The sequence below is a fragment of the Semicossyphus pulcher genome, unplaced genomic scaffold (genome assembly GCF_022749685.1).
Source record: "Semicossyphus pulcher isolate SPU_LCO1_2020_fin unplaced genomic scaffold, fSemPul1.0.p SCAF_2, whole genome shotgun sequence".
Lineage (NCBI taxonomy): Eukaryota > Metazoa > Chordata > Actinopteri > Labriformes > Labridae > Semicossyphus > Semicossyphus pulcher.
Window position 1 is genome coordinate 7,270,398 of NW_027211693.1, and position 12,962 is coordinate 7,283,359.

At 43.0% G+C, this 12,962-nt stretch overlaps 1 protein-coding gene across 1 annotated transcript in view; it reads right to left on the reverse strand.

Annotated features, from left to right (window-relative positions):
* Positions 1-5,599: 5,599 nt before the first annotated feature.
* Positions 5,600-12,962, reverse strand: part of fat4 (FAT atypical cadherin 4) — a 108,970-nt gene continuing 101,607 nt past the window's right edge. Inside the window, exons 16-17 of the mRNA XM_069670252.1 lie at positions 10,616-10,877; positions 5,600-8,805 (exon numbers count right to left, since the gene is read on the reverse strand). Of these exons, the coding sequence (XP_069526353.1) occupies positions 6,896-8,805; positions 10,616-10,877 (2,172 nt within the window). The 3' untranslated portion in view covers positions 5,600-6,895. The remainder of the gene's footprint in view (positions 8,806-10,615; positions 10,878-12,962) is intronic.

Here is a 12,962-nt window from a genome sequence, read left to right on the forward strand (position 1 = left end):
GCAACCAGAGCCGCGCTTAATCCCAGCCCCTCCATGCTGGAGTGAAAACCACAGAGCTTCAGAGTGGAAGAGGAAGAAAGACGGGACAGCCATCGTCTTCCTCACACACACGCATCTATCTTTCTCTTTCATTTCACAGCAGCTCTGACTCGCTCAAGCTTTCATGTGTGTTGAAAGGCTCCGGCTGGCTGCAGTACACACGGCATTAAAGAACACTTATCGAGTGCAAGCTTTGCAGCTTTGATGCAGATGTGAAATGGAGAGCAGCGCTGAGTTCGGGTGATAATTTGTGGAGCGTTAATGTTGTTTCACATGTAAGCCCTCAGGATGAACTGGTGATTTGTCCATCAGAATGCAGAGCCAAATGAAGACGCTGCTAATGAGGGGAGCCATACTGAGTGGTCTGCTGGGAGCTGAGGATGTGGATACGTGATGTGCAGAGGGCATGAGGTGTGATTATTGCAACCTCTGACGTCAAACAACCCCTGACATTTTGTTTTTACATGCCTGGTAGGAGTGCTGACTCAAATGAAAATATGGTATCAGGATCATTCACTGTACCATCCATCCATCCTCGCACTCACACCTACGGGCAAGTTAGAGTCACCAGTGAGCCCAACGAGCATGTCTTTGGACTGTGGGAGGAAGCCGGAGTACCTGGAGGGAGCCCACACATGCACAAGGAGAACATGCAAACTCCACACAGAAGGGCCCACTTTGTCCCAACCGCTATTGGAACTCGGAACCTTCTTGCTGTGAGGCGACAGTGCTAACCACTGCACCACCGTGCAGCCCCCTTTACCATCCTCATACAAGCAAATGTTTTAACAATATTAACTGTTCGGGGGCTTTAGACTTTAGGCAGCACAGTGGTTCCTGGTTCAAGTCCTGGTTCGCATGTAGTGGGTTTGCATGTTCTCCCCGGGCCTGCGAGGGCTCTCTCCAGGTACTCTGGCTTCCTCCCACAGTCCAAAGACATGCTCGTTAGGTTCACTGGTGACTCTAAATATCCTGTAGGTGTGAATGTGAGCGAGAAAGGTTGTCTGACTCAATGTGTCAGCCCTGTGATCTACAGTCCTGAAGAAGCTTTGCAAACTGCAGTCTGCTGATGTGTTGTTAGTTTGAATAATAATAATAAACATATCTTAAACCCTTGTTTTTGTTGGCAGTAATGTGATGACTATGATGCTAACTGTCATAAAACTCAACAAAAAGAAAAACTATTCTTTTATTGATATTTACATCTGACCGTAAATTATGACGGGTAAACAGAAGGAATGAAACAATGCAGGGTAAACCTTTTAAACAACTTACACCAGGGTATCCCAACTAACCTGTTACCATAGTAACTCAGTTTGAAAAACCACCATGTTTTTGTATCAATCAGCTAAATTTGCAACATTTCTTTAAAGTTTAGGTGAAGTTCACTCCCTCTGTCTGTGTTATACACATTCACATGTAACTTTTAAGTCGTTTAACACCAACTGATGACAGAGTGTTGTTGTTCCAGCAATGAATGTGCTTTTAATTATAAGTCATTTGAGTCAAACTTGGGGAGGTGCTGGAGCTGCATGAGGACACTGGGGCTCAGAACAATCAATCTTTATAAACAAGCCTTTGGGAGGATTTTTTTGGGGGAGGAACTTTCATGAAAGTCAATCGCAGCTCAGTGCCACATCCTTTTGTAAGCACTGGGGAAACTCTTAAGTCAACATGGAAATCAGCTTAATGGGAATTATGTTTTGATGACATCTGTGGATTTGAGGAGGGAGAAAGAAAAAATCTGTAGGAGCTCCATGGGAAAACGAAGGAAGGCTCTTTCACACCTTGCAAAACGCATTATGGCTGACATGTTGGCTCGACACTTTGGGAAAGCACTTCGCTCCAATCTGAACTCTGCATCTTCAGGAGTTTATGAAGCAAACATGTGATTATAAGATTACTTCGCCGCAATATAAGAACCGTAATCACATGTGGATGTGAAGGGTAGCATGTTTCATGTGTCATTACTAACACTAAGAGTTTATTGCTCAATGAAATAGCACCGGTGTCCATTTTAGTCAAAAGGAATAACATATGTTGTATTTCTGGAGGAGCCATGTCCATTTATGTAACAAGCGATGTACTAATGCTTCTCTCCTGTTCTAAGGTAGAGTCGTCAGGTCTTTTTTAAAACAACTTGTTACTACATTTCAACAAAGTTAACTTTAACTTCTTACATTTTCAAAACAGGCTTGTTACTTTAGCTTTGATTTAAAGGCCAGTTCAGATCAATGATTCACAACGAGACTGGATGCAACTGCCAAAAGAATCTCTTGACATCTGATCGGAAATGTTCTAAAACTGGGCCGTTCACATCAAAGCAACGCAACGCAGCTGACCGTCTCCATAGCAACTACCTCTGCGTTAATACCATAGCGTTAGTATTAGGCCTAGGTTACATGAATTAACTAGCTGCATTTCTGTTATCATTATAAAAAGAAATGGATGACAGTGACAAGCTCGCATTGTTAGCTAACTGAACCAGAGACTTTTCCACTTTAACGAATTGGAATAAAAACAACTATTATAAAAATAAAACTTTAACTGTCCTTAAATGACAAAATTACATATTTTTCCATCATGGTACATCTGTCATGCGTGAAATGCACTGATAGATATGCCAAGGAATTGTCTTTATATGCACTATCCCATCTATTTAGGTTAAAATTGGTCCTGATGTTTGGAAGGTGGCATGCAACGACGCAATAATAAACATACTATTTCTCTTAAGCCCAGTTCAGATCAATGATTCGCAACTTAACAAAACAGTTTTAGAATGTTGCAGAGAAAATTGCAGCGGTGTGAGCTGGTTAGTTGCAGAGCGTCTGAAGCCGTTGCGTGGAGTTGCAAAACATTTGACTTGTCAAATCTCCAAATGCAGTTTTAGAACTGAATGATGTCGCTATTTCACTTCAGCCAATCAGGAAACAGCAAAAATTGGCGTAGGCACCCTGTCACTGGAGCTGCAGTAGCCAAAGACGGCTCCAGAGCCTCTCTTTCCAAACTATCCGTCTTCGACGTTTAGCAGTCAGTGTTACAGCTTTGCACAGGCACAGCTGTTAGAAACATCCTTCAGAGTTCTACTTTTAACTTTCATCAAGTTGAGATCATTAAACACTTTGTACTGTACTTTTTCACTTCGGTTAAGAAGTTTTACTAGTACCTCGTCTTTTTTTAAATGGTAGAATCGGTACTTCAGCTTGAGTAAAGAATGCGTATACTTCTGCCACCTCTGATCATCACCAACACATATGGCTTATTGCTTACTGATATAGCGCCTGCATCCAGTCAGCCGACAGGAATAACACAAGTTTTATTTCTTTAAGCGCCTCTAATGTAACATGCAGTTTTCGTGCTTAAGATGTACTCTGCAATTAATCCTTAAACACATCATAAGCTCCTCTGCCGTTTGCTGAAGACCAGCAGCCATCTGGACAATATCCAAAAACAGCACTTGTAGAAAAAAAATGAACCCCCCCTCCTCCACCCTGCCCCCAAGAAAATCAGGAAGACAGATTCATGTCAGTTCTCATGAGTGTTTTACATCTTAGCATACTGTAGAACAATGTGCCCTTTGTGTATACAAGCCTGTCCTGCTCACCTATAGGGAGGAGCTGTCTCTGCCTGATATCTTTCAGACCCTGCCATGTCACACCAGACGAGATGCTGTGCAGGTTTATTTAAATTCATCTCCTCTTTACCACCCACACTCTCATTACCATTGTGAGTGTTGTTATTATCTCAGCGTCAGCGTCTTACGGCCTTCCCAAAGAGGCTTCGGTCAACAGAGCTCTCCGCAGGATCGGGCCCCTCCGCGTTTAATTTACCCAGATTCGGGCTGTCACTCTTCGCCGGGTTCACGGCTCCCTGCGCTTTCTCTCTCGTGGCCTCTCTCCCCTCGATGACAGAGAAGATAAGCATGTTGCATAGCCAGTCCCTGAACTATGATAAAAAAAGGGGTTCTGCTCAATAAGCCAGATGTAAATAATTGTTGAAAGTAATATAGGGCGCTGCGTCGTGGAGTCCACTTGATGTTTTGCTTGGCTGTGAGTGAGGTGGCTCAATTTCATTCGGGTCCTGAAATGGCTTTTTTGAAATGTTTTGTTCAGAACAAGTTGTATTTTAAGACTCAATACTGTGAGCCTTGAATAAAGAATACCTTACCACCCTAATGATTTGGGATGGAACATAGATGCATGTAAACAGTTTTTACAAGATAAGATTAAGTTAGAGATGGTGATAGCATTTCTTTTTTCTTGATACGTTATACCTAGGCTGAGTGTAGGCCTAATGTGGCGATAGAAAAAAGCGTTAATTATTTTACAACAATAATATACAAATAACCCTGTATCCTTTTGATGTGATTGTTTTATAGCCTGGTTCAGTAAGCGAAACAAATCCTAAAATCAAACTGGAGTTTGCAGTTGCTCGGCTAGCAGCCCCATTTTCATAATATTGGAGAAACCCTTTTCTTTGTTAACTTTAAATTACAGTAAAACAGCCTTAAAATGTGACTGGAAACCACTGATAGCCAGTGACGTGCGGTGAGGTTCATGGCTGGTGAGGCACTGACTCCATCAGAATCAGATTTACAAATATATGAACCCAACAACAGAGTAGATTATTCACCATTTGACAGCAAGGGCTGGCTCAATTCGTGGCAGCGGCAGCGAGTAGTGGCACTTCCTGCTTCGTTGTTGCTAGTTCGCTGTCACTTACTCTGCAGCTGCGGAGTAGCATAAACATTTCTGGGCTCACCAGCGCCCCCTACATTGAGGCAAGAAAACTGCCTGCCTCACCCAGTGCCTCTTCACTGCCGTGGTAAGATCGCTGAGCACACTAAACAGGTTACACACATATATTATATACATCAGCTAAACTATGGAAAGCCAGGGGAGCATATATTAAAAGTGTTTGAAAGTGTTTTATTGGCGACATACAGAGAGACAGTAACACGCTCTCATTGCATGGCAGAGCACAGTTTGTGAGGGATTGCGCAATCCAAGGTGAGGCTCAGCTTGCTGCTGCCTCACTGTGCGTCTCTTCCCCGTATTTGAACGGAAATGTGAAAATTCAGCGATTTTTAATAAAAAACGATCCAAATTGTTTAAGTTAAATGGAAAATCAGTTTATAGTTCAAACCATTTGATAAATATAACCATTTAATTTATCTGTTTATTATATATTTTATTTATGATGACAGGTGAGGCTCTGCCTCCCCTGCCTCTCCTGACCGCACGTCACTGCTGATAGCTGACTTTTTGCTACCTTCGACTAAAGCTGCTAGCAAGTCACTGCTGTCTTTTACTAATTCCAAATGATAAGCTAATGCCAGCTAATCTTTGCTGCTTTAAAACTGTAGCAGCTTGTGGCATTAAATGTATAGTTGCTGCATAGGCTACTGTTTTGGAGGAAGAAGTTGAGGAGGGTTAATACATTAAGTTATCGGATTGGTGCACTGGCTGGCACACTAGCTGGCTATATAGGCAGTATGGGAGGCATATCCACTTCCGGAAGTTTGTTAATAAGGCAAGAAAGCAAAAAAAAGTCTCTAAAGCAGCTTTTAAATAAATACTTTTTTTATTCTGTTATTGGCTTTTTACAGGTACAAAGCATACAGCATGTTATAGTTTTATCAAAAGTGGAAAATACTGATGTTACATATGTAACAAATGTAAAAAATAAGTCTTCAGTCTTACTTTCCCCGAAAGTAAGAACATACATTTCAGCATATGAAAATATCCATAAAAACACAGCTTAAGTAATTTAAGTTAATAACAGTACAAAAATGTAGAAACCATACATGTCAAAATAATGGACAAAGACACCAACAACAAATGACTCCATGATTGCTCATGAATTAAAAAAATGTACACAAGTTCATAGTGTTTTAGTTGGGATCCATACATAATTATCATCATCATCATCATCATCAACATCGTTGCCTGGTAAACACTTGGCTGGTCAGAAAACGTCAATTTGTGAAAAACAACACTATCCCGCCAAAACCTCCTCCCCAACTGAACTCAGGCCAAAAAAACAGAAGAGGAGGAAAAGTCCTCCCCCGTACTGAGATCCTCAAATGTCTGTAAGGCAGGGGGACTTGATTAATCCTCACTCTTGGAGTGTTTAGCCAGTCTTCTGTGAGAAAACACACCAAAGCAAAGATAGACAGGGAGAAAAGGGGATCATGACTAGGTGCGGTCTGCCATAACGTGCAAGCAAAATGGTATACTTACTCTCACATGAGGGCTGTGTCCTGTCACCTACAGGTGCACTCAGATCAAACACACATGCTTCCTTTCAAGTAAATTAAAAATTGACCCCTAAGATGACAAGAGACCGGGAGTTTCCTTCTTGCTCCACGGCTCGTTGGAATTCTCTTCCTGTGAGTGATAATATTATCTGCCATCTTAGCTCTCAGCTGTGAAGTTGTATAAGTTTTTGGAAAGGAGAGGCAATATTGGTAATAAAAAGCAGAAATGTTTGATCAAGATAACGTGAATTGAGCTTTGCAGTCGCTAAATGGAATTCAGACATGGATTACTTTTTTCTATATTTTTGAGCCATTCTGTGTCAATGGATACGCTGTAATGAGGCCTCAGAGAGATGAATGCTCGATTGTACAGTGGAGTTTGGACATGGAAAAGACTGGTAAACTATTCCAAGGTGGCTAATTTTGTCATGTTACAGGTGCCATTTTTCTGCCTTACTGCATTGAAAGTCGTCTTATAACTTTGAATAATGTAAAAAAAAAAAAAACATGTAGTCCAATGTTCCCTTGAAATATACAGTCTTTTTTTTTTCAAAATGGAGAACATCACCATATTCTACAACATCGTAATAAATAGTCTCATACATATTGCTCAGCTTCTCCTTCGTTCAGAATGGTCACCGAGCCATCCCCGCTGTTCATTTCAATGTCTTTTGCTGCCGCGTTCTCCGGAAGCAATGCTAAGTCCTTAAACACGTCAACATAATGTCCAAAGCCAGGGCCCCAGTTCAACAGATTGTCCCAGTTGAAGCCCCCAGCTTGTTGGCCAAGTTTGTGGGGAAGGGTGTAGTGCTGGTCAGTAGGGGGCATCTGGGGAATGCCAGGCCCTCCTTCAGCCCTGCGACTTGAGTACCTCCTCTGCTTGAGCCTCCCACCGTAATCCTCATCGTCAGCGTCTGACTCATTGACTTGCGAGAGCTTGGGAACTCTGGAGCTGTAAGACACTGGCTTCTCCCGGTCGTACTCCATCTCCGAGCAGGTGAAGGAGTCATGTGAGTCACTTTCTGAAGAGGACTCTGGGGCAGGGATGCCATCAGCAGGGTTGCGCACCCTTGACAGTGGCCTGCGGCAGTCCTCTTCTGAGCTGGAACGCCCATGATCAGCGCTGCAGATGCTGGGGTTGCGTGGGCGTGGAGTGTTCAGTCGCTCCACTTCCTCAATGGACAGTCCCACAGGAGGCCCCGTCTCCAGCGGGATCTGCTCAATCGGCTGCTTGAGCCGACTGCCAGGCCTGGAGGTGTGGCCATGGCTGGCCATGGTCTGCGGACTCTTGCTGCGCCTCCCCAGCCGGGTGGCGTAGTTGAACATGGGTGGTGGCTGGCACATGTCGTTGTGCAGATCCAACGGGCTGCCTTCTCGGCGGGCAAGGTTCAGTTCTCTTGTTGGAGTATTTCGGTAAAAAGAAGAGGGCTTGGTGAACGGGGCTGGGGAGTGTCTGGAGAGAGGGTTCGGGGTTGGGCACGCTGAATGGGAGTGGCTGAGCGGGGTGGACCTCAGTGCTTGGGTGTACTGAGGCTGGTAGGTGTAGCTTGTTGCTCCGAGGGGTAAAGGAGACTGTCTGGCGAAGCCCAGCGGGCTGTGTCTCTGGATGGAGAACTTGGGTGTGTGGCTGCGGAACTGCTTGTAGTGTTGGATGATGTCTGCATCTGAAGGAGCAATACTGCTGGCATTGTCTATGTCATAGTGTTCAATATCTGCCTCTGGGCCATTACACGGGGCACAGGGAGCACTTGGGACGGTCTCATTGTTATGGGGAATGTCCGTTTCATCATAGATCAGATAAGGGTTCTCCCTCTCAATGATGTCTGGTTTGGGGTTCCCTTCTGGTTGCTTTCGTACTGTCATGTCATCTCCATATGGCGGGATGTTATCTGGGTCATCAAATGCCACATTCTCGCTACCCTTCTTCTTTTTCTTCTTTTTCTTCTCCTTGGGTTTCTTCTCCTTGGGTTCTTTTGGCACTTTGGTTTTGTTGCGGTCCTTGCAGTGGTTGCACAGGATCAGGCTGAGCACCACCAAGGCGAGGACGGTGGCACAGCTGCCAACAATAGCGGGCACTGCCCAAATGGGGAGAACCATCGTCTCAGCTGTGGGGCTGGGGCTGCAGACAAACCCACCATTGTTGGCGGTCTTGCAGACAGTATCCTGAGGACATTGGACTCCCAGACAGGCCACCAAGGTCTCACAAGTCTTCCCTGTGTAGAACTCAGAGCAGACACAGGTGAAACCTGAGCGGGGGTCCGGCACACAGCTGCCATGGTTCTGGCAGGGATTAGATGCGCAATCGCCAGGGGGGACACATTGGTACGTGTACCACTGGTTGACACACATCAAGCCTTCCCAGCATGGACTACTCTCACACAGGTTGGGTCCTCTGCAGCCAATCTTGACAGATGAGCTGGTCTTTGTTAGGCTGACAAGGCTGTGTTCTCCAGTAAATGGCAGGTTCTCCCCATTGTACTTCAGATAAGCCATGCAGCCATCGAAACCTACAAATGAATAAGAGAAAAAAAACTGGTTCAGATAAAGAGAAACATTCATAAGCAGCAAACAAGGACATAGCAGTGGCCTGAAGGGGAATAATTTTCAATTGCAACCAGACTGATGGCTTTTCAGAATGTCGGCAGAGGCTGGAGCACTTCCTTGTAAATAACAGGAACTAGGATCCATAATCAGAGCTAAGAGGAATTTTGTTTAGACGGGTAATTGGTTCAAGCCTAGGACAATATGAAAAAAAGTCCAAATTCTTTGTGGAAAGCACATCCTTAAAAAACATTATGTTTTAAAAAAGTGTTGGATCTATCACTGGCCAATTTTAAAGAAATATGAAATATTTTCTAGAGAGTCCATGGTCTCAGACATTATAGCTTCAAGACATACATCTGGGTTGGATGAATGTCTCTGTGTCTAATTCAATCTTTTGCTTCGTGTGTTGCCTAACAGCACTGCCTCACCGATGTAAATAGATTTTTATTGAATTTATCCCAGTGCAGATTAAATCCATTCGTTTCTTTTCATTAGCTCTTGAAAAAGTGAGTACACAACGGAACATGACTCCTCAGACACACATTGAGATAAGGGTTAGTTAACAGGCAGCCTGCCACAAATCTGCGTGCTCAGAATATGCTTGTTTTATATTCATGACCCGTAAAAAAGGTCAGCAAATCCTTCAAATTGCTCATTTTTACCATATTAGTCCATAGTATCAGTTTAGATTTTCCCTCCCCTGAAAATCTTTAATTTTCTTTGTTGCATTACCTCCCCTTGGACACCCTCTCTTTCACCTTTTCCAAACTCGTTTTAACTCATACTTAAGGACATCTGATCTGTGATTTAAGTCTAAACTAAGAGGAGAGTCCATAGAAATGAGATGAAAACACCAAAAGTCCTCCGCTCCAAGACAAAGTAAGATTAAATCAATATTAGTTATCTTGTACATAAATGATACCCTGATAAAGAAACATTTATTCAACGGCAGTAAATTCATAACAGGAAAATCTCAGCAGAAAGAGGTTTCAGGCCAGTTTCACAGAGTCCTGTTGGACAGCCACCAAATATGGTCAGCAGTTTGCACAGCAGACTATTAATTCGTTTGGGAGGAAAAAAGAGTTTGTCCTGGATTTATAAGGCCTCACAAGCACTCTGTTTAACACATGTACAGTGCAGTATGTGCATGTGTACACACTTATAGCATGTAGAAGAGGTTTCTATAACACACAGTAACTTACAGTGGGTAAAGAGTGGGTGAGTTTCTTGGTCAAACCCCAGCTTTTGATAGCTTTAGCATGTGTTTGACACAGCACATAAATACACACACACACACACACATGCATGCATGCATGCATGTAAATATAGTATACATATAGTGTCCATTATTCAAGGGTTCGACCAAGATAGTGAGTCTTATAGAGGGCAATATCTATACTTAAATTTTTTTTTACTTTAACGTGGCAAATTTCTTGTCACAACAGTACGAAAATACTGTGACACAATTTAGATAGACGCTAAAATTGTCATCATCAGATCATGGTGGGCTAGCTTCTTAAAAGGAGCATGATCCATTCCCACTACATACATCGGGTACTCTGAGCTTAAACACATACATTGAAAAATGAACACAAACTATATAATTTCTTTGAAATATCCTCATTACCTAATTGTGGTTATGAACAAGGGTTGAACACTGCTCATTCACTTCAGTCAAAGGCATAAAATAAGTATTTTAGCATTTATTTACAGACAGAAATAATAACATCTGATCACCTACTGAACAAAGAACTATACACTAGAAAGCCTCACCAGCTGCAGTTTTCTGCTGAGCAGGTCCGGGTGGGATCCCTCCCAAAGAGAGGGTTAATACGCTGAGACCTCCAAAGTCCTGCGTGGCATGCTGGATGACCCTGGGGTGGCTGCCGTCTACCTGTAGCACAGTGGCCGAGCTGTTCTTGACCAGCTGGAGCGTGTGCCACTGACCGTCTGACAGGACTGCATCCCCGATGTTCCGCTCCACCTTCCCCCCGACGCCAGCATCCGAGATGTAGTGGATGTTACCGTTCCTCAGCTGAAAGAGAGAACATAGGAGTGATTGAGTACAACGGACATAGATATCGGTCTACTTTACGGCTCTATGGGTCTAAAAAAAACGTCCTTAAGGGTTTAAAAGCATGCTTGTGACAGATTTCGATTAGCTTTTATTGATGATTAATGTTGAATCACAAAATCTTGATGTGAGAATTTTGTCTGATTACAATCTCCCTGGTCATTGGATAACTATGACATAGCCTGAAAAGTAGTCTGAAACCATGCTAGCAGCTCTGTGAGGCTGTACAGTGGTGTTATGAACTAAATACTGAGGCCATCATGCTAACATGCTCACAATTACAGTGCTACCATGCGGATGTTCAACAGGTTTTATGTTTACACCATGTTCTACCATGATTCTAGCATGCTAATTTTTGCTAAATAACACCCATTTGTTTGTGGCTTGCCAATTTGAAGTCTCAGGTTGTCGCCATCTTGTTTTTTAAGCCAAACGAACCATACTTCGACTAGAGAATGGTTACCCAAAAGGTAAATGTCAGTGACAGGAATTAGCTGAGGTAATTCAGAGAACAAACACAAGTGGCACCCACATGTCGCTTTCAACAGCCAAACAATTAATATTGCCCAATTTTTATCCGTACCATAATTGAAAGTTATATACAAATTCAGCACCGTGCAGTTGTCATGAATGGAGAAATTAGCTAATAGGACCAACACAGATTTTTGTATCAGGCTGTAAACATGTTTCTTTACGCTGTAAAGTTGGGCATTTTTTAATATGGGCTCCTATAATCCAACAAGGCTTAGATTATTAGCTTGTCTTTAAAACTGTCCATCATTGTTGACTCTGCTTACATGCCTCGTAACCCTGTCACATATCCATACTGTCCTCCTAGCATTCATGAGCACATTGGTGATACAGGATAGTTCCATGGTATCCATTCATAAAATAAGTAAGTACAGTATACTGGTATGTCTCTTTGTTAAACATTAAGCAGAACATCATACATTAGAGATGAGTAGACAGGCTGGATAAGATAATTGTAATCCTAATATGTAATAATTTTAGTGTGTGATAAATGATGATCTCAAAAGGGAGTCGCATTAACTAGGGTTAAAAATTAAGTTTTTCAGACTAATGCAATAACTTATCACATAAATCACGAGCTGTGAGAGGACGTCCTTTCCCCACTAAAGTGCCACCACTCTGCTTTCTGAATCTGATGTTGAGGTCAGAGCTCGAAAACAAAAGCGCAGCTTGAGGCCCATAAATCTTTCTCCCGGCGGGACACGCTTCAGTAAATCTTGTTCTCAGGATTCGTGTTTGTAGCGTATGTTATTCAACCAGATGATGATCAGAAGCTTGCTGACAACAAATTCAGAGAAAGCACAATCATTCAAACGCCCACTGGTGAAGGATCTTTTCAGAGAGAAGAGGATCGAGTGCATCTTTAAAAGAAATTAATCATGCTCACTTTGGCATGGACAGCAAATTTGCGGCTTACACTGTGTATGGTAATCTCATATGTGTACTCCCCACTTCGATGGAAAAGTAATCCCGCTCTCCTCCCTTTTCAAAGATCCCAAAAAATCAGCAATGATAAGTGGCTTCCGGAAGAATTGATTTAGAATAGGAGAAGCGGAAAGTCCCCCAAGCCAAAAAACACTGAGCGCTCTACACCTGGAAAACCAATCATGAAGTTTATCTGTTAAACATCTTGTTTTTATATCTCAGTATATAGAGTTCTGACTTCCAACATGTACATATATTGCATGTATTCCCATGCTGCTCTACTCTTTCAGGCATCATGGTACTTATGATACTTTTCGGGACTAAGATGGTGCTTCGATGAGCACCAGAAGCTGCTCGGAGCCGCAAAACAAAATCGTAAGAGAGAAAGTCTGATACCAAAGGGAAAAAGGAGGTTATGGTGTTGAGGGTGGAGGGAGGTCTAAAAGAAAAATTGAAGAGGATGAATGAGCGCTCAGGATCTTTGGGCAGCTGCCCAGGACCAGTCAGAGGGAGGGGGGGTGCTGAACAGGATGAGAGGAGAAAGAGACCAAAGGGAGGCAGCTGAGAAGGACCCCTTCTTGGGTAGATACT